Raw genomic sequence first — 21,965 nt, forward strand, 5'->3', positions numbered from 1 at the left:
CAGTGGCATGCCGCAGTTAAGTGGCTATCAGAAACTTGTAAGGCAAGTCTGATAGCATCCAGTGCTTTTAAGATGTGTCATCAGATGCACCTCCAAGTGAAGCTAGCATTCACCATAAGTCCAGTTTGAATTTCCCCCAATGCATACTTCTTCCTAGTGTCTCCACCAGGGCAGAATGGAGGGTTGGCTTTAAGAAATCCTGTACCAGCTGGGATACAAGGGAGAAACAGATGTGTCAGGGAAGAGAGTGTAGGGGAGGAAGAAATATTCCTCTACCCTCTAGGTTCTTCTGACTGGCCTAAGAATTAAATTGACATGAGACAGAATAAGAGGAGAAAATCAAACAAATTTAATAATCTGGGGTACAGATCAGCCCAGGATTCTCTACACTGTGAAGAGGGCACTCACTTGCTGTGCCTGGGGCTTGAATATGCACACACACACACACACACACACATGAACACACATGTAGAACACATGTGCACACATACAGTAATACACAGACGTGTGTGCATAAACACACATGAGCACACAGTGACATACACACAAACACAGGTGTGCACAGACACACACAGAGATACATAGAACACACACACACGGAGACATGCACATGCCTCTTACATGGCATGTATCTTTATTCATTTAGATAATTGAGCTGCAGCTTGAAATATGAAAGTTTTTTCCCTTTATATTTGTTAAGTCTCCTTAAGCCTAGTTCCTAGTCCCTTAGGGAGAGTGCCAGTCAATTGCCTGAAGAACAAAAGAAGTATTTATTTCCCTAAGTGCATCCATAGGCTTCTCCTGCCTAGTAATTTGTGACATTCTTTCAAGAAAGTCAACACACTGCCCTCTTTTTTACCTGAAAATTTTAAGCGTCCAGCTAAAGCTTTTTCTGAAATTCTTTTACTTTTGCCATAGATTTTACATATCTAACTTAGTATCTATTGGCATTCTTATAATAAAGGAACACTCAAAAGTGGCAAAAAAGAAAAAAGAAAAAAGAAGCCTCTTTGTAGTCTGATTCTGTCTCTTACCAACTGTATAACCTTGACAAAGTATTTAACCTTTCTGAATTTGAGTTTCATCATCCGTAGAATGAAAGGGTTGGACTAGGTGAGTTCTAAGATACCATCCAATATTGAAATTTGGGAGCTCTGTTGATAGCTGTTATAGTTCTACAGTACCCCAATGTCATTATGCTTCATAGACCACTTGATTTTGGCAATGGAAAAGCATACTGTTCCCACCTACCTGTCTTGTCTAAATTAGATGTTCAGCACATAGTCCACATCTATTCTCCTAGAAGGAAAGGGATGAGAGGATGGTCTTCAAAGTGTAGCCTCAAAGAAACTAAGTGAGAAGATTATTTGAAAGTGCCTCATTTTCTTTCTGCTCCGTAATTAGAGCTCAGAAATGCCTATGGAATCCTCTGCAGTAGAAGGCCAGGCTGGTAGATGTGCCTGGCCTGCCCACACTCACTACACTTCACAGTGGGTTACAGTCAGAGACCTGACGTCAGTTAAATAAAGACATGGAGAGGGCATGGTCTCTGGAGCCTACCAAGCCAACATGGAGACTAGTTCAGTTTGGCAGACGCTCTGCCATTAGTCCTTCATCTGTGCATGCTCTGTGGAGTAATAAGTGCTCTCAATTAAATTGAATTATTTCATAGCAAAAATTGTCAACTCAATGGTGCCCCTGGGCAAAAATTCACTTGAAAATCCTGTCAACCTGAAGACTGATCCACTCCAGAAGTCCTAAATAATAAATAATAAAAATGATACCTCCAAATGAGTTTCAAGGGATTGCCATGCAATCTGGTCTAAGCAGGAATCTTTCTAGCATCTTCTTTATTTTTGAACATTACTGTCGAGATATTTTCAATGCTTAATGTGTTAACCCTGGGTCACAAGAAAATCCCATTTAAGCAGTGAAAAAGATCCTGCAAGGTCAGGTTTGACACAGCTTCAGTGTGACTATAAGACAATCAGAAAAAAAGGTGGGGGGAAAGGGTGTAAGGGGTTGGGAGTTTTCATTTTGCCCTGTTTCTTGTGTGACTATAAAGATTCTTAATTTTCCTTTATCTAAAAATGTAAGCTGACTGAGGTTCATGAAAAAGGATCCTGGTTTCATGAGAAATAGTAGATATAATTGCCTTAAAGAAAGTCTGTCAAAAACCTATGTATGAAATTGTGGCTCACTTTCTGCTTAAAAAATGTTACCATTTATTGGCTGTCGACTGCATGGCCAGTGCTTTATATATGTTATTTCTATTCCTTACAGCTCTACCCTAAGGTAAGTATTTTTGGTCCTAAGTTTACAATTGAGAATCCTGAGGCTCAGAGTGGTTATATAGTGTGTTTAGTTGGGGTCATCCAACTAGCAAGTGGCCAGCTAGAATATGAAACCTCATCTTTGTGAGTCCAAAGGCAGTAAGATTTTAGGGCAACCCTAGGTGTCCCTCCTACCAATTTAACTCAGGTCTTAAGTGGCCAGATTTCAAATGAGTTAACGCAAGACAAAAGGGATGACATTGATGAGTCTTTCACCCTCAGTTACACGTGCTGAAGTTATGGATTTGGATATGAGTGTGTGAACGTTGGACAGAGGTGCAGAAGGATCAGAAACAATAGCAATCATGGAAAGTGGACAGGATCGGTCACTGCATTCCCTAGCAAGTCCAAGTTTAATCCCATGAGGAACCCAGAGGGACTTCCAAATTCTTTTTGTGATCTTGGAATTGTAGTTATATCTGCTGCTGGAAATTGTCAGTTTTTCTGAAACAAAACAGAATCAACGCCCATCCTTTTCTACAAGCTCCTGCTGTTTCTCTGTGGTATGATTTGTTATCTGTGGTATGACTAGTTATTCAGGTAGGTTTTCCATGCTTGGAATCACTGAACTAATAGGAACAGCAATTATTTTAAACTCTAAGAGAGGTGAACAATACTGCTGTCATCCAACTTAGTTCTTGTTCCTTTTTCCAATATACAGCTAAAATATTCACATTCTTTGTGATAGAGAGGGCATACAATATGGATGACATATGAAGCATTTAATTGTAAAAAATTGTATGTTGGGATCTTTGGCTTCTCTGGAGACTCGAGTTCAAATGGTCAAAGAACCAGCAACTAGTTGTGTAGCTCTAGACAATTCCTCTAACCTCACCTGTGAAATTAGGGGCTTGGAATAGATGACCTCTGTCTTTGGAACATGGAAATACTAAAGGGTCCTCTAAAGGACCCTTCCCATTCAGCAATAAATGTCAACTTGCTTTCCACGGTACTGCTATTTGAAATTTAGGACTCTGGCTTTAATCAAATGGAATATCTACCTTACAGTACAAGTTAGATAAATTGGGTAATTACATCGACTTGGCCAAAGCTCATTTAAGATGTCTAATGCTTAAGACACACTGTCTAATGGTCACATTAACTAAATTCAGTAGCTGTTCTTCCTCGCTTTGAATTAGATATCAGGAAAGTAAAGCTTCTTTAACTTCTTAGCAGAGCACCTTTCAAAACCGCCCTCGTTGGATTATAATTTAGTTATAATTTTAACTTTTACCTTTAAAGTATAATATTTGCAAAGCATTATTTTATCTTTCCTTAGCATTAATCCTTCATGATGTCACTTCCTATACTTAAAGAAAACACGATAAATTCCTACTTTAAATAAGTTTTGTTTTCCCAGCAAATTAATTTTTATCATCTCCGCAATTAGAAAATCGTATAATTCAATGTTTTCTTATTTGCTTTGGCCATCAGAAAGCTTAGTCAATTTTTTTCCCCCAAGCGTTCAAAATTCTCTCAACTCAGGTGTCTGAAAGCATCTTTTATTTCTGCTTTCTTTAGACACTTTTTGTCCTATTTTATCTTAAAGCTTCTTACGTTCTATTAATAGGTATAGGTCTGCTCAAGTCCTCTTAGAAGTAGGAAAAGTCTAAATTAAAATCCTTTTTTTTTAAAATAACAGCAAATCTGTCCTGTTTACCACTATTTCTCTAGTACCTAGGACAGTGTTTGGCAAGTATTTGTTGAATAAAGATTGAATGAATTTATGTGCTAATCAATGTTTTCCAGTCCACATGTAACTGGATTAAAAGCCTGTTTTCACTACATTGTACTGACATGTCTGATCTAGAAAAAAATCTATATAAATATATACATACTCTCACACATACATATGCCATGTTTCAAAGAGAGCTTCAGACATATTTAATTCATATATAATAAATACATATACACAGGACATGCAGATACACATAAGCATGTATTTGTACACATAAAATATATTTATTTTTGCATGTGCAAATTGGATATGCAAATCCATATTTAAAATGGCATTTTCTGCCAATTTTCTTAGTGGAATTTTAGTTTTATTTGGCTACTAATCATGATCCTGAGAAAGAGGAAAAGCAGAGGGCATGGGTAAGAAAGAGGATGACAGTAAGTTCCAGAGAGAAAACTATTTCTGGGAGACATTTTAAGGCCATATTGGTAGGTAAGCCAAGCAAATCTAGATATCTACCAACGTAAAAATGTCAGTGGTAGCAGGGTAAAATGTTGAATCAGGTAGCTTCAACTCCCAGTCTCAGAACGAGGCAGGCCAGCTACACAGGTTGAGAGTACAAGAGGGCAGGAGAAACAAGCAATTATTTTCTGGCCTCTGGATATGCTTTAGCTGATATTACTGAAAAGAATATTGGCTTATTGGGCTGTTTTTCTCTTAAATTGCTTATTACAAAATCATGAGGAAAATGCCGTGTTGAAGGGCTCCAGAATGATTCAGCGCTCTTATGTGTAAGCCTGAAGTCACATCTCGAATGCAGCTTTTGTCTGGAGAGGCAGCAGCCCAGCTCTGCAAACAAAGCACCATCATTGGATCCAGAAGCTCTTTTATTGGCATCGGCTGCTGTGATTTGAATACAGTTTTAGCTGTTGCTGACAAATCACCGCAAGGGGCATGGGGGCTTTTCATCCCCAGGCAGGAGCCTTTGTACACTGTTTTCAGGGGTGGTGGAGGAGTGGGGGGAAAGATTTCAGCACAATCCAAAGAGGTGAAAGGAGGAGAAAACATAGCCACCCCCTACTACACACACACACACACACACACACACAGCCCCCAAAGGCAGAGAGGAGCCTCATAAAAGTGACTTGCAGCATTAACCCTTGCTGTTCCCAGCTGGCACTCTTGATAAAGACCTTGTCATTCTGACTCCTGCCATCAAAGCCACTTGCCTGAACCAACAGGCTTTGACACAAACCCCCACCCCATGCATCTCTCCTGCCTTGCCTGTTCCTGGTCGTGTCTCGCTGGATATTGTCTTATGTCCTGTTAGAGCATCTTAGGCCAGAATCCTGCTACAGATCTGAAAAGGAGGTTACTAATCAGCTATTTCAACCTCTCCTTTTTTTGATAAACAAGAAGCTGAGACCAGAGAGGGAAAGAATTTCATCCAAGGTCACACAGAGCCTGTTTTAGAATCCAAGGTTCTTGCTACACCATACAGCATTGCTCTTATTTATCTTTTGGAGTTGGCATTTGTGGAACCAGCACCTCAGCACTTATTGCCTGCCTGTCCCCTGACGTTACCTAAGGACCTCCAGGCTTCTTGATGACGTGATGCTTTAGGATTAAGTGAAGCAAAGACCGAAACTTTCCTGGGCCAACAATTTAGCGGCATTGAAATGAGTGAATGGCCTCACCATTGGCGAATAGTTTTGTGTTCAGACAAGCCTCACAACAGCCCTGTACAGCCGGTCCTCATGAACCCGTTTACGAGAGGGGGAGACAGAAGTTGGGATTCACACCCTAACCCATGGGGTCTGATTCTGAGGTCAATCCTCTTTCCATCTTGTCATACTTGTGTCTCCCAGGTTAATGCCTGTCGGCCCTGTTGTTTGCACTTTGCTCTTGACTCAGGGCCTGTGCACAAGCTGTCTCCCCTGCATGGAAGGCTTTCTCTCCACATCTGGGTGTTCTCATCATCAAGGTCTCAGCTCACAGGTCACCTCCTCAGTGTGATTTTTCAACCACTCACTGTTTATCATATTACCTGACTTCATTGTCTTCATAGCCCATGTCAATATCTGAAATTATCGTCTTTGTTTGTTTTGTTTGATTACTATCTCCCCTCTAAAGTACAATGGGGTCTTATTTGTCTACATTTCCAATGCCTAGAACTGTGCCTGACGCAGAAACTATTAATATTCACTGAAGAAATGAATGGTACAAATAAAGTCATTCTTTCAACCACTCCATTCCCTTTGAAGGTTTACTACAGATATTGGTCCAGGTTAAGGGTTCAGCCTAGGCTTATGGTACCAAACTGTGACCTGAAATATTTTTAGAGTTCAGACCTATACACTTAATAGCATTTGCTCCATGCCCTAACCAAATGAGGAAAATAAGCCACAGACTTATTGAAAATGAGAGAGAGAGAGAGATTTTTAAGATCATTTATATTGAAGAAAAGCATCACAACAACTCCATGCAGGGTTATTATTTATGAGAGGTTAAAAAGCCACTGGCAGACAGACAAACTTGATTGTCAACACCCACCTTAGCCAGCCTCCTCTCTAAAAAGTGTTCATGAGCAGTGAGGGAATAGAGATGTTCCATCTGAATTCCACTAATGAGCTAATCTTCCTGTCCAAAACTGATTTTACTACATATAAGATTATAGCTTCTCTTAAAAATGTCCTTTATTTATTTATTTTGATGAGGAAGATTCGCCCTGAGCTAACGTCCGTGCCAATCTTCCTCCATTTTGTATGCAGAATGCCTCCACAGCATGGCTGATGAGTGGAGTAGGTCTGCGCCCAGGATCCGAACCCGTGAACCCAGGCCACCAAAGTAGAGCGCAGGGAACTTGAACCACTCCGCCATGGGGCCAGCCACAAAAATCTCCTTTATCTTTTTTTTTTTTTTTAATTTTTTATTTTTTTCCCCCAAAGCCCCAGTAGATAGTTGTATGTCATAGCTGCACATCCTTCTAGCTGCTGTACGTGGGACGCGGCCTCAGCATGGCCAGAGAAGCGGTGCGTCGGTGCACGCCCGGATCCGAACCCGGGCCGCCAGCAGCGGAGCACGCGCACCTAACCTCCAAGCCACGGGGCCGGCCCTCCTTTATCTTTTCATAGCAGCAAAGAGAAAGTTATGGCTATCCTCAATTTTCAGGAGACGAAACTGTAGCCCATGGAGAATCTGTGAGGTGCCCAAGAACATGTAAATCATTGAAGCCTCTGTGTTGTCAGTGGAGGGCCCTTTTTACTGGGATCTCATTGAAAATCACAACAGAAAGAAGGAAACGGACGAGAAGACGAGGGGTGCCCTGAGTAATTGCAATCACTTTGTATTGTGCAAACCGAGGCCGTGATTAGAATCTGAGATACTCAATTTATATCACCACTTTGCCAGCAAATCAACTCATAAACCCCATGATCAGAACAAAGCCCCTTCAACTGATCCTGAGACCACGAAAGCAGTCACAGAGAGGGAGGCGGTGGGGAAATGTCATTGCTGAAGAGCTAGCTAGAGTCCTTCCTATTTGCTACACGGAGAGATAGATGTTTGCCACCAAAACGAAGAGAATCCCATGTCCCAACAATGAGATAAAATCCGCTAATAGAGGATTTCCCCAAAGATGAAAGGAAAACAAGACTCTTTAGGAAGAAGAAAGGAAGGCGTGCCATCCATTCATTCCCCAAAAGAGCATTCATTATTTTATATACGGTACCGTATGCAGAGGGTTGTTTTAAGGAGGATGGTTATAGCCCAATTACACTTTTCGTAAAACAATGCCAAATGAGCTTAGATTTTATCAGAATGGATTTTTGCTGGACAAACCACAGAGAGTTTTCTCTCTGGAAACAGTGGGTCAAGTATTTGCAGTGAAGTGGTGGAAAGTTTTAGATCTCATAAGCAAGTTACTTAAACTTTCTGAGCCTCGGTTTCTTCATCTTTAAAATGGAGAAAATAACACCTACTTTACCAGGTTGCTGAGAGGATGAAGATGAAGTGAGATCTAAGTATTTAGCCATATGCATGAAGGTAGGCACTTAGCAAGTGAACCTGAATTCATGCTTAATCACAGCAGCATCTTAAGAGAATCCGGACAGTCTTTATACCCCTCTGCGTGTGGGGCAGCTTTTGATACACATCTATCCTTTATATAAATTTCAACATTTTCCTAGGACATAATACTGATTTTTTTTGTTGAAAATTGCAGGATTATTGCTGCCCAAACAGTTCCTCCCGGGCTCAGCTTCCCACACTCTGGGAGGCTAATTCAGACACAGCTGCTGATGTTTACAAAGTGTTATCAGAGCCCTCAGGCCAGTCTTAGAATCTGGTGTGCCCACATACTACCCGCTGTAACTAAACCATCTAAACTAGCAGGAGGCATCTCCACTTGCTGAGTATCAGTTCTACTTGTTGATGGCTTATTTCTTAGGTGTTCAAGTCTGCAGGCAATGTGCTTCTCTATTGCAGGAGCCTGGAATTCTGTTAATCCTACCATCAATAAAGATTAAGAGGACACTCTGAATTTCAAGATTCTTAGCCTGACTCAGAGTTATTTTGCAAAAACAAAGCTTGGGGCAAAAACACATCCGCCTAATTACGTCAATATCCAATCATTCAAGAACACTCAATTCACATAGAGGAATTCTTAAAAGAAGGAGAGAGGCTAAACCATCGATTTTCAGCTTTAAACTGATTCATTTTGCTGATAATCAAACTTGCATGGAGGTAGAAATCCTTAGTGGATCCGTTTTTCATTTTGACAGTGGCTACATTTGCTGAGAAATATTTCTGTCACATTAGATATCTCTTGTGCTGTGTTAAGCATCCTAGCAAGGTCCACAATGGCCTAAGCTGGTAAGCATACTGTTTTTTGTGGAAAATATCACCCAAAGGTTCATTTGTTCCAGACAGGGTTGAAAGTTATTCGCAGTGTGAGTTGTCTCCTAGCATCCCTTCAGTACTGTCACAGATACCTATCCTTAACTCCCAAGATGAGTTGAAACTAGCACTGGTCCTGTGGGGCAGAATGACCCATAGCTGCCTCTGGTTTGTAAGTAGTTTGGAGGGAGCAAGTAAAAGCCACTGAGTTTAACTCAAGCCCTTATGTGTCAAACGCACACACATACACATGCGGATATAAGTGAGCAAGAGAACAAAAATACATCAATTGAATCGCAGTTCTCAGTTTCTTCTCTTAAAATGAGAAGGGGTAAGTTAGCTTATTGCTAAGGTCTTTCATCTTAAACATTTTATGATGCTGTCAGAACCTTTGAAAGCAAAGAGAAATGGAAATGTACAACAGAATAGTAGAACTTGCTCTGTAATTACCATATATCAGATTGCAAAGAAAAGTGACAGCTATGGAGGAGAAAGACCATTCAATCAAATTACCTTGTTAATTTGTTTGAAGGCAACAAATCTTTGTGCTCAGAAACTAAAGAGACACAAAATCAAATCAACTTCACTTGGAAAAAAAGGAATAAAATTCCAGAACAAAATTATGCCAAAAACAGTGTATGTAGAATGTAGAAAACCACTATAGTGATGTAGCTTACACTTATTGATTGTGTATTACACAGGGCTGCTGAGTAACACTTGTTGGGCTCAGAAGATCAGACAGATGGCAGTGTGGTTGGCCACAGAGGTCATCCAAGAGCCATCTTGTCATACTCCTGGAAAGCGTTCTGATCATGCTCATTGTTCCCATAGTTGGAGGATACTCTTGCAAAATAAAAATGGACTAATATAGATAAATGAATACCTAGAAGGAATAAAAAATCAGACGCTTCCTCAAATTAACAGCAGCATGCATTCCCTAACCTGCTTTCCATTACAGACTTGTGATGATATAGGCCAGTTTCCCAAATTCTAGAGTGAAGAGCTAGAAGAAAACCAGGATGTTTGATCTTGAACTAGATGATTGACCTTTGATAACTAGAAATGGAAATAAGAACTTGCCACATTCTAGAGATTCCCAAGTGGTCACAACCATGATGCCCTCCCTTTATTTGTTGTCTTGTTTCCTGTGTTTAGTTGGTCCCCAAGGGCTTGAGAAAGAGCATCTGGCAGACTCTGCCAAGAATATATCAAGAAAATAAATCATATCTAGGAAATAAATTAGAATAAAACATTGCTGATGGTGCATTGGTGTTTTCACATTCCTACAAAAAGGCAACATTGTATATAGCACTAGGCATCATATTTATATAGCACTGCTCCTCAACCTGCTTCAAGAAGACATTATGTGTAGTCAAATGTTCTCTGGGCTGTGAGATCAAATCCTGACTCAGCCACTTACCAACTGTGATTATTTTAGAAAGTCACTTAAATTCTCTGAACTTCAAGTTCTTCATATGTACAATGGGATTAATGATGCCTACCTCACAGCATCATTGTAAGGATTAAATAAGATCAAGTATGTGAAAAAATTTAGCTCAGTGCCTGTCACTTAGTAAACACCCCATCGTGTTCTCTCCCTCTGTTCCTTTCTTCCTTTCTTTTTTTAAAATCAAGCAGTTCAGGGAAGCTGTAGTGATAATGGCTCATTCAAACAGAATATAGATTCTGCGAAATCAGGATACTAGGATTGTATTGATTTACTGCTTTCCTTCTGACAAGTAATGGTGATGGAATATGGGACATTTGTCTGTAAAGGGGTTTACAGTTTTGCAGAGGACTGGGACATTTCTTCTGCTGGTCCTCACCACTGAGATGAGGGAGTTAGGAAACTCATTTGACAGATGAGGAACTGAGGCTCAGGAAGGCCAAGTGTCTTGCTCCAAAACAAGCTAGAACCAAAAACTGACTTAAGTTTTCTGACCCAAGTGTCCACTATACCCTAGCAGCCTCTTTTTCTGGTTCTCAAAGCTCTCCCCGGGGCCAAACCCTGAGCGCCTCTAGAGGGATATAAACTAACAATTGGTGTATTTTAAAGATTTTATTTATTTTATTTTTTCCCCCCAAAGCCCCAGTAGATAGTTGTATGTCATAGCTGCACATCCTTCTAGTTGCTGTATGTGGGACTCGGCCTCAGGATGGACGGAGAAGTGGTGCCTCGATGCACACCCGGGATCCGAACCCGGGCCACCAGCATCGCAGCGCGCGCACTTAACCACCAAGCCACAGGGCCGGCCCACAATTGGTGTATTTTAGATGCTGTGTTGTCTGCAGGTGCCAAGCCCAGGGTTTCCCTCTCATGATCAGTTGATGCCCTTGTTCTCATGCTCCAGAGCAGGGTCACTGCGAGTACTGTTGTATCAATAGTTGAAGTGATGCTCTCTCCACTCCCTGTGGTTTTAATGATTTGGCTGTTTTTGCAGTTATATTTAAGAAGTCTAACATGTATCAAGGAAACCATTTAAAAGGCCATGGGAACGATTAATTGAATACAGCTTGTTTGTTATCTTTCCATTAGTGGAATCCATAAAGCTGAAAAGAAGGATTCTGAGATAAGAAGATCCTTTGCTTGGGATCCTATCAAAGGAAGTGCACCAAACTGCCTGTTTCTTCACTAATGCAGATGAGGGATGCAAAAGAATTATGTAGCCTCCAGTAACCCTGAGCTGGCAAACGTACAACAGCAGATTACTGTCATGTTAGCCGTCACATAAAAGATGCTCCCAGGTGTTTTTTTAAACGCTCCACTACTCTTTGCAAGGAACAGACTTTAAGTATAGTCCAGATGGTGATGGATGGATATAATATTTCTTTGTCCTTCTCCAATACCGGGTAATTGTGTATCATGCATGGCAGTCAGTGATCATTTTTAATATTTAAATGACATCTGAGTTGGAGATTAAAATTTATAAAGAGCAGTGAGATCCCAGGAAAAAGGATGGGAAGCCACTTCTACTTTCAAATGCAATAAAACAGATGGGCCTCCCATTCCAGACTTAAGCATTAAAATATTTAAGATTTCTTGTAATGCTGGAAGCCTACAGAAGGAAATGTCTCTCTGTCTGCCTGTCTGTCTTCCTCTCTCACACACACACACATTTTGCACTGCACACTTATAGATCATGAAGTTAATTCCAGAGAGCAACATTAAACTTTGTGTCTAAAAGCCTAGAATGTAACCTTAGGACCCAGCATGTTGACTAAGCAATTAAATAATGAAGGGGAAACACAGTAACAATCCTAAATGGAGGAAAATAATGATACCTACCATGATAATCATTCTCTTGAAATATCCTCAAACACTTTGCAGAGATGATCTAATTATTCCCCTGCACATCTCTCATGGGAAAGCTGTTATTATTTCCATCTTGAAGACAAATATAATATCTACTCTCAATTTATGTGTCATTTTTTCTGAGAAGCTTCATTATTTGTTTTCTTGTTCATCTTCACAAATATGAGACTTAGACACCCCAAATTAAGTAATTTTGTAGAGTTAGAGGCAAAATAATCTGTGTTTTTATGAATGATTGATTAAAATTCAGTGTTTTCGAAACTGTTTTAATCATATACCCTAGGAAATTATAAAATGTCCACAAATAATAGAAATTGAAAAGGATCAGATACAAAATAAATATAACTAGAAAGTCTAGTGCTTTTTCTGAGCCTTCCTGGGGTATGTACAAACCGCCCTGCCCTTTGGAATGGGGAGTGGGGGAGGAGAGGAGGCAGAGAAAGAATTAAGATGGTTCTCTTCTCCCTTCCTCCCTCACGTCAGCCCTGACAATTGCAGCTGACACAGTGAGTTCTACCCGGAGCTAAAGAGTAGGGTCAAAGGGAAATGGAAAGAAAAGTGAAAGAAGGAAAAAAAAAAGAGAAATGGATAAGGAAACAAGAAAGGAGTGGGTAACAGAAACAGAGTGGCCGTTCCCATGTGTCAGTGTTATGACAAAGGAGGCTTCAGTAGGGGTGCTGTGTTAGTTTCCTAGGGCGGCAATAACAAAATACCACAGACTGGGTAACTTAAGCAATAGAAATTAATTTTCTCACAGTTCTGGGGGATAGAAGACCAAGATCAAGTTCTTGGCAGGTCTGGTTTCTCCTAAGGCCTCTCTCCTTGACTTGGGAGAAGAAAGGGCTGCCTTTTCACTGTGTCCTCACATGGTCTTTCCTCTATGTGTGCGCATCCCTGCTGTCTCTCTGTGTGTCCCAATTTCCTCTTCTTATAAGGACACCAGTCAGATTCAATTAGGGCCCACCCTAACAGCCTCATTTTAAATTAAGCATCCCTTCAAAGGCCCTATTTCCAAGTACAGTCACCTTCCGATGTACTGGGTCTTAGGGCTTCGACATATGAATTTGGGAGAGACACAGTTCAGCCCATAACGTGTGCTTTTATTTAAAAGCATCTTCTGCTTTCAGGCAAGGATGATATTAGAAGTATGTAGTAACCATACAACATGAGCACTGTAGGAAACAATTGTTAAAAGGTAATGAGGCATATTAAAATTTTCAAGAGTTTACTTGAGCAAACGATTCAAATCAGGCAAAGCCAAACCAAAAGTGGTTTAGGAGCACTCTACCAACAGGAGCTTGGGGAGGGCTTTTATAGAGCAGAGGTGGAAGCAAAGCAAAGAAATTATTTGATTGGCTGTAGCTTAAGTGGTTACCTTATATGGGAAAGCCTAGGTGGCTGTTTGTGATTGGTTGTTCTCAAATTTTGTTTTCTTAGACCCAAGGGTATTTACAAGACTTGACTCTGGATTAGGTTTTGATTTGCTTACGTAGCTACCAAGGCATTAGAGCCACCCAGTCTAATGGCCTCCTTGTTTAATAACCGTAACCAGGTCAACAATGATTTTTCACCCTAGTGAGTCACACTCTTTTCAGTCAGCTCCCCTGACTCAAGTTCCCTACCTACTTAGTCTCTGTAGGTCATTCCATTCATCTGTGGGGGGGGCTTCCTCCCAACAGTTCATTGGAGACCTTCCAAAGCCTCAAAGATGAGGCTGATTTCTCCATAGATCCCCAAAGATGGTTTGCATAATAAGTCTGATCATGCACTCTTGAAGAATGGGCCGTTGCCTCTTCTCTCCTCCTGTAAGATGACAGGTGACAAATCCTGACTTTCCTCTTTTCATATTTTGTGAGAGGCACTTTTACCCCAAAGCTCCTCTGCTTTGAGAGGGTTTCCCAGTTGTGATCTGCACCAGATGGCCTCACCACAGAGTATCTCACGAAGAGCACCCGCATTTTCTCCATGCTGGCAGTGTCAGGTCACGCAGTCAGCTGGAAAGTTTGACAGCCTCACCTGCTGCCAGCTGCATTAGCTGGATGAAGGAAAGTAGATCTCTGGTGACAAGGTTGGGGGGCTGGGGGTGGTGAACAAAGTCCTCAAGGAGAAATTCTTCTTTGCAAAATGGCCACAAAACACGTGAATATATATTTGCCACCTCTTCAAGAAGAGTTGACATTCAATATCCCAATTTTAAAATATGTGAATGGGGATTGTATCACATTATAAATGAAATCTCTGTGTTAGAATACTATTATTGATATCCTGGTTCCTTTAAGTAGTAAGCTTTGTGCATTTCTTTGTGCATTGATAGTAGGATGTAATGGACAAATTTGTGATCTGTGTATATAATATCTAATTAAATAGTTTTGTAAAGTCAGTGGAAATTCATGCATGCATGCATTCATTTAACAAGCACTTAGCCAGCTTATTCCACATGCTGGAGATGGTACCAAACACTAGCAACACAAAAATGAATAAATTTCTGCTCTTGAAGGGCTCATAGTCACCTGGAGAAGAGGAAAGCGAACAGGCACAATCCAATTGAGCATGCATGAGAATCACTCAGAGGGCTTGTTCAAACACAGATTTCTCTGCCCCCCACTCCCCACCCCATGCCCACTCCCCTAGTTTCTGATTCATTGGGGCCAGGAATTTGCATTTCTAACAAGTTCCCTGGTGATGCTGATGCTGCTGGTTCAAGGATCACACTTTGAGAACCACTGATCTAGTGTTACAAGTGTTGGGGACTACGGAAGCTTTGAGAAGGGGTTCCTAGCACTGCTGGAGGGCGAGGGGGTCAGAGAAGGTTTCACACAGGAAGTGAGTTTTAAAGGATGAGTGGAGGAAGATAAGGAGGGAGGGATCAGGACATGCCAAGCACATTTAGTTCTAAAGGACAGACGTAGGAGAAAGTACATTTGGTTTGAAAAAATGCAAATAATTCCATTTAGCTGGGATGAAGTTTGAGTTTGAAGAAGCTTCAGGAGTTGAAGCTGGAGAAATATGCGGGCCCCAGAGCTGTGATTGAGGCTCTTGTTTGAACATTGTCCTGTAGGTGATTATATGATCATGAATCCCCAGAGCTCGACTCCCAACTGGAAGAAAAGAACCCAGGCAGAAGAACTCTGTCATAGGTATCTTTCATTAAAAGAGGCTTCAGCCTTTTTAGCCTTTTGGAAGAAATCCTTTTCATTTATCTGAAATGACAAATCTCACTGGAGGTGATAAGAGAGTAGAAAGGGTGTGTTGATTGCATATAACTAGAACTTGGTGAGGGCTTAAGTTTTTACCATTGACCCATGAGCCACAGCCAGGGGGCATGTCAGTATCTTAATAATTAATTGGGTAATTATGATTGACTCTTGGAAAACCTCAAGCTTTGCCCACCTCTAATGGCCTCCTGGTCACTCAGAGGGGAGGGATGACAGGCCTAGGAAGGAAGGAGTGGGAGATAGGAAGTACGGGTTGTGATGAAATGTGTTTCATTCCTTTCTCTCTAGGGGAAGATGATGACGACGACGAATGTGGGGAGGAGAAGCTGCCCTCCTGTTTCGATTATGTGATGCACTTTCTGACTGTGTTCTGGAAGGTTCTCTTCGCCTTCGTTCCCCCTACAGAATACTGGAATGGCTGGGCGTGTTTCATTGTCTCCATCCTCATGATTGGCGTACTGACAGCTTTCATTGGAGACCTGGCTTCCCACTTCGGCTGCACCATTGGCCTGAAAGATTCCGTGACTGCAGTAGTGTTCGTCGCACTTGGAACTTCAGTACCAGGTAGAGAATACAGTCATATATGATTTCCCCGGAAGCGGAAGCCCATTTGCCTTCTTGGCTTTTTCTTTCCCACACTTTCAAGGAATGTGATAACAAACCAGGCCTATGAAAGGGGAGAGCCTAGAAATATAAATAATATCACTGCCAGAACATTGTCTTGGCATTTTTCAAGTTAGAAAGCTGGTCAGTATCAACATGATGACAGGAGAGTATTCCCAGGGGGACTGCATGGCCTGCATGGAGAGAGCAGATTGGTTTGATGGATAGATTGGCAGATCAGCTTCCCATTACAATTAGCATTTTCAAAAACACAAAACAAAATTACAGAATCGTCTTTAAGACCAAAATTTCTGTCTTTTATATATTTAGTAAAGTTTGGATGATTTCCATGAAACTCTGTATTCGTTGGGTAACTAAGATAAATACTTACTGAAGACCTGATACAATATTCTCTTGACCCAAGTATTAATGGGGATAAATAAGAAGTAGACATTGAACAGGACAGGGAAAAAGTAATCCTGACCAAAGTGAGCAGGCCAAGTGCACATTTCGTGGACATCCCTGCATGCATTCCTTATAAGCTGATTTTTCTTCCAATTTACAGCTGTAGCTCACTATGTTTGCTCAGACTTCTGAGTAAGACGTTATCCTCCGAAACATGACATTGACAGCAGTAATTTTCAAACTTCGGTGGGCATCAAAATTACCTGGGAGCTTGCAAAAAAAATGCAAATACCTGCAACCCACCACTAACCTTTTCCTCTAGATCTTCTTCTGATCTAGAAGAAGATCTAGAGGAAGGCACAGCAATGTGTGTTTTAAGCTCACAGGTGATTCTGGTGCACATCTGAGCTAATTGTAACTAAAGTTCTGGACCTACTCCCTAGCACTAGTTGACACTTTGACAGATGTACAGCCTTTAACTGAGCAACAAGACTCACATTCTCTACCAAGTAGCAGGTCAATGACAAGCGTTACAGTGGGCTTGGGGAAAGGCAGGACTTGAGAGGAAATACAGTCCTGCTGATGGTGCCATTCACTTTCCACTTTCCACATCTGCCACAGCCTTGAGCTAAACGCTGTGAGTTTTACTTATACTTGCCAGAGTTGGCACCCCTGGCTTTTGGTTTTGAGTCTGAAAACAAGGACAGTTTAAATCATGTATATCTCTTCACTGGAATTCACTAGCTGTTCTTCACTCAGACATTTATCATCTCAGTGGCTGGGTAAGTGACTTAACCTCTCCGAGCATTGGTTTCTTTATTCATAAAACAGGCATAACCATACTTAACTTGAAGAATTATAGAAAGAACTGGAGAAAGCTCCTATAAATTAGGCATCTAGTGAAGCAACTGGGATATAGAAGGAATTCAATAAAATAGCAGCTTTTGTAATTATTATTTGTATTGAATAGCTGAGGATGATCTGACCAGTATAAATCTGTACACTTCATCCTTAAGTAACTGGGGATGAATTGTCCAGATTTATACTGCTCAGCCATAGCACATGGTGTTTTCCAACTGTTCGACCATTTGGAGTCCTTATCAAGGGGCCCAGCATGGTTTTGGTGTCCCGTTGAGTTAATGGCGGAGCCAGGGATTTAGGGAGATCTCTTACTCCTGCCTTAGTGAGCAAGGCTATGCAAAGTCTTCCAGTTAACTGCTGATCCTCAGAGGAGAGCAGACTCCCTCTCAACACCAGCTGTGTCCCAGCAGTTCCACATTTATTTTGAATTTGTTCCAAAAATGACCAGAAATTTATCAAGCAGGAGGAAAAACTTAACATATTCATATTTTAGGTTGCTTTGTTTAGAGAACATATGTACAACCAAAGGGACTAAACATCATGGTTATCCATTGCTCTATCTGAGGCTATTATAGGGAAACATGTTTTAGGGTCTACTTTCCCTAAGGCTTGAATCACTGTATCAAGAGGTGCCCAAGTTGGCACACACCCTTGGCCACAGTTTAACACTTGAGGAGAATATGAGCAAATTATGATAATGCAGGCAAAATTAGGTCTCTCATGATAGTTACTGAAAATCAGCCAGCCTTTCTGGAATGTCGGCAATTGGTCCTACCAAATGCATCTCTTGCTTTCAAAAGGATGAAAAAATGATTTTCCTACATCAAACCTTTGTTCCTAAAAGTGTGATTTTTAAATTTCCCAACTCCTCATCTCGATACCTGGCTTCTTTTTCTACATACTGATCTTTCAAAATGGCTCTGTGCCTCTCTTGTATTAAAAAACTCTTTTGAGGGGCCGGCCCGGTGGCGCAAGCGGTTAAGTGCACACGCTCCGCTGCGGTGGCCCAGGGTTTGGCGGTGTGGATCTCGGGCGTGCACCGACACACCGCTTGGCAAGCCATGCTGTGGCGGCGTCCCATATAAAGTGGAGGAAGATGGGCATGGATGTTAGCCCAGGGCCAGTCTTCCTCAGCAAAAAGAGGAGGATTGGCAGATGTTAGCTCAGGGCCGATCTTCCTCACAAAAAAACAAAACAAAACAAAACAAAAAACTCTTTTGGAAAGTATGGTAGTCATATGATTAAAAAAAAAATTTTTTTTTCTGTAACATGAAATGCGGATTAAACCTTAGTGTTTGGAGAAGATGTTTGTTCCGCCACTTAAAACCAGTTCAGAACCCAGGGGAGTCAAGACGTAAGAGAGCCTGTTGCAGAGAACACAGCAGAATCATTAGTTGTCAAAATGGTTTCCCTGCACTGCTATAAATTCTTCCTATCGGGAAATAGCTTTCTTTGCTCTGTTTTTGGGAGATTTCTTATAATTTGCTGCAATGGTAACTGTGCAGCATGCTCCCCAAACAATATATTCACAGGTAATCTCAGATAATCATATCTATATAAACAGACCTTTTGCCCCCCCAAAAAAAGCTGTGCAAATTGAACAAGATGCTGAATGAACATAATATTTGACTTGATTCTTCAACCCTGATGATTCAGAGAAGCACTTTATTATATCTCCTGACTCCTCAAAAAAATTAAATAAATGATGTTATTGTTCCCAGATGATGAAGCTCAGTTGCTACAGGCAGAAGAAAAATAAAGAAACGAATTCTCTTCACCTGTAGCCTACCGTCAGCATTGCCCTGGGGGCCAGCTTTTCCTCTGGGCTGATGTCTTGAGACTTTGGCTAAAGTAGAAAGGCTAGTGTCAGAGGTACCGGTGCTTCCTTCTATGGGAGACTCTTAGATTGTGATGGCCTGACGGGCATTGAAAACTTACCCTACTAGTCCTCTAAATATCTATCTATCTCATTAAAAGTATTTTTTACCATATTGTTCAAAATTTATGGGAAAAAGAGCTATGACTTTTCAGGAGAGACAGAACTTCTTCCTCATACCAACTGGTAGCAAATGATCATTGTAATCTACTGGCAGAGAAGGACTCATGAGAGTCTTCACTGGCCCTCAACTTTAGGTATACCTACAAGAGTTTAAAGACCCATACCTGTTAGTAGACGAAGGGCTTTCTTTTCCAGGGATCATCTTTCTTCCTGTCTGGAGAAGAGGGGACTTCCTGAACAGTCTCTTCCCACCTCTGAATGTTGAGCGAGCCAGAGCCTAGTCTCCAGCCCTCTTCTCTTCTCTGTCCATGCTCACTCCTTTGACCATCACATCAGTTTCCATGGCTTAAAGTTGTGTGCCAACGATTACCAAATGTATATATCTAGCCTCAACTTTCCCCTGAGCTCTAGATTCACATACCAACTGCCTTCCCTGTATCCATGCTGGATGTGCAGTTTGCAGCTCAGAATTACCATGCCCAAAATAGAACTGTGGATGTCCACTGACTAACCACCTTAGCCTTCAGCCAAACCTATTCTTTCCAGATGTTGGCTTTCTCAGGACAACAATATCATCATGCACCTATGTGTCCTTGATTCCTTTCTCCTCATCCCCACAGTCAATCCGTTTATAATTCCCGCAGATCTTTCCTCTAGAGTATATCTTGATCAGACCCACTTTGCTCTCTGTCTACCACCACCATCCTAGTCTAGGCAGCCGTTCTCTCTCACTGAGACCTCTGTAGTAGGCTCCTATTTGTCTCCATGCTTCTGTCAGGGATAGTTTTAAGATGTAAATCAGACCACATTACTGCTTGCACTCTTCCAGTGGCTTCCTCTTTCACTTAGGATAAACTTCAAAAGCATCACTCTGGCTTACAAAGACCTACCTGATTAGGCCGCTGCCTGTCTTTCCATTCTGGATTCCTCCTTGCCCACTGGTCTTCAGCCCCACTGGGCTTTTTACTCTCTTCCATGCACCAAGTTCCTTCCTTTCTCAGGGTTGCACTAGCTGTCTAAAATGCTCCTCCTCTTCACTTACACAAGACTGGCTCTTTGTCTTCAATTGTATCTCATCTTAAATGTCACTTCAAAGAGTCCTTTCCTAACCATGCAAGATGAAGTGGTCAACCAGTTCTGCCGTATTACGGCACCCTATTTTCTGTCAAGTATTTATCACTTGGATTTTTTAGTTTATTTTAGAATGTTATTATTGTCTAGTTCTCCCCACTGATATGTAAGCTTCATGGGAACAGAAACCTTGCCCTTTTATCTCTCTCTCTGTTATATCCCTAGCTCCTAGAATGATGCCTGGCTAACACATAAGTAAAGCAATTGTATGTGTGCATGTGTTTGTGTGTGTATGTATGTGTTGTATATATAAATGAATGTACAAATCAGTCATTTACACATTAATATGAGTTGGTTCAGTCAGATTGCTTTCTTCCTAACACCTTCTAAAGCTAAGAGTTAAAGTTATGACTGAAGGAGATGAACAGTAGTTACTTGTATAGTGTGGCCTGTTTTTGAGGAAATGAATATATCTGAGTAGTATATTGTGGTAATAAGGAGCAAAAGTAAATTTAAGAGGCCTAAGGGTCTGAGAACAGAAACTTTTCCTCTTTCATAATTTTGGCTATGGTGGGAACTGGGATGAGGAGCAAGATCTTATTTTTGTGTCTCTTCATCCTTTTCTCTGCTGTGTTCCCTGCTTCCAAGACCCAGAATTCAGGCCAGTGCTTTTAAAACTTTAGGTATACTCTGTGGAGTGCTAAATAGGCATTTTGCAGTAAGTAGCCTGACATGGGTCCATAACCATGTTGTATCACATTGTTTCTATGGAAAAACAGGGAATTCAAGAGAAAATTGAAGAGAAAAAAATGTAAAACGGAACATTTGGAACCCAGCCTTTTTTGTACTAGGAACCACCTGTAATTGCACATTCTTTTAGCTTACAATTATTAAAACTTGGGTATATTGAGACAAGACATTCCAGCCTATATACCAACTATGGATTTTCCTTTCATCTCTCGCTCCTATTGGAATCAAATAGAAGTGAACATTCTTTAATTACAGAGAAGACTCTTAGATGTTGATGAGTTAGGAATATTTTTACCTCACTAAATCCTACCTAGGTCTTTCTCCATCCATTGATTGGGCTGTGGCTGAAGCTTGCCTACTGTCCCCTTTATCTTCCCTTTACCAGCTATTTACTCCTGAGGCCAGAACAGTTTAAAAGTCAGGTATTCTAGGCTGTTCCTTAGCCTCTGGCATTGTCAGATTTCCTGTTGGCTTCCAATGTCCTGAATATCCTTTGAATTCTGTCAAGTAGGAATTATTTCACTCTGGAGATTTTAAGGTATGAAGAGAAAGGAAACATGATTTTAGGTCCGCCCCCCATTTTGTATATAGAACCTATTTAAAAAATAAAACCTTATTTTAGAGAAAATATATGTCATTTTTAAGTTAATATCACTTCAGACTTCTAAATACCATAGGAACAATTCAATATAAAACTACTTATACTAGCTGTTCACTTTCATCTCTTAGTGCAGTGATAAAGAATATGTACCAAGGGGGTGTAGTGACAAGAGCTTTAGAACTGAATTTAGGAAACCAGACTTCTAACCATTACTCACTGTGTGGCTGGAGTCAATTTCTT

At 41.0% G+C, this 21,965-nt stretch overlaps 1 protein-coding gene across 2 annotated transcripts in view; it reads left to right on the plus strand.

Moving 5' to 3' along the window:
* Positions 1–21,965, plus strand: part of SLC8A1 (solute carrier family 8 member A1) — a 318,313-nt gene that overhangs the window by 273,051 nt on the left and 23,297 nt on the right. For both annotated transcript variants that reach the window (XM_014792343.2, XM_014792339.2), the window contains exon 7: positions 15,724–15,999. In XM_014792343.2, the coding sequence (XP_014647829.1) occupies positions 15,724–15,999 (276 nt within the window). The remainder of the gene's footprint in view (positions 1–15,723; positions 16,000–21,965) is intronic.

The sequence above is a fragment of the Ceratotherium simum genome, chromosome 11 (genome assembly GCF_057802395.1).
Source record: "Ceratotherium simum simum isolate JZ-2026a chromosome 11, ASM5780239v1, whole genome shotgun sequence".
NCBI lineage: Eukaryota > Metazoa > Chordata > Mammalia > Perissodactyla > Rhinocerotidae > Ceratotherium > Ceratotherium simum.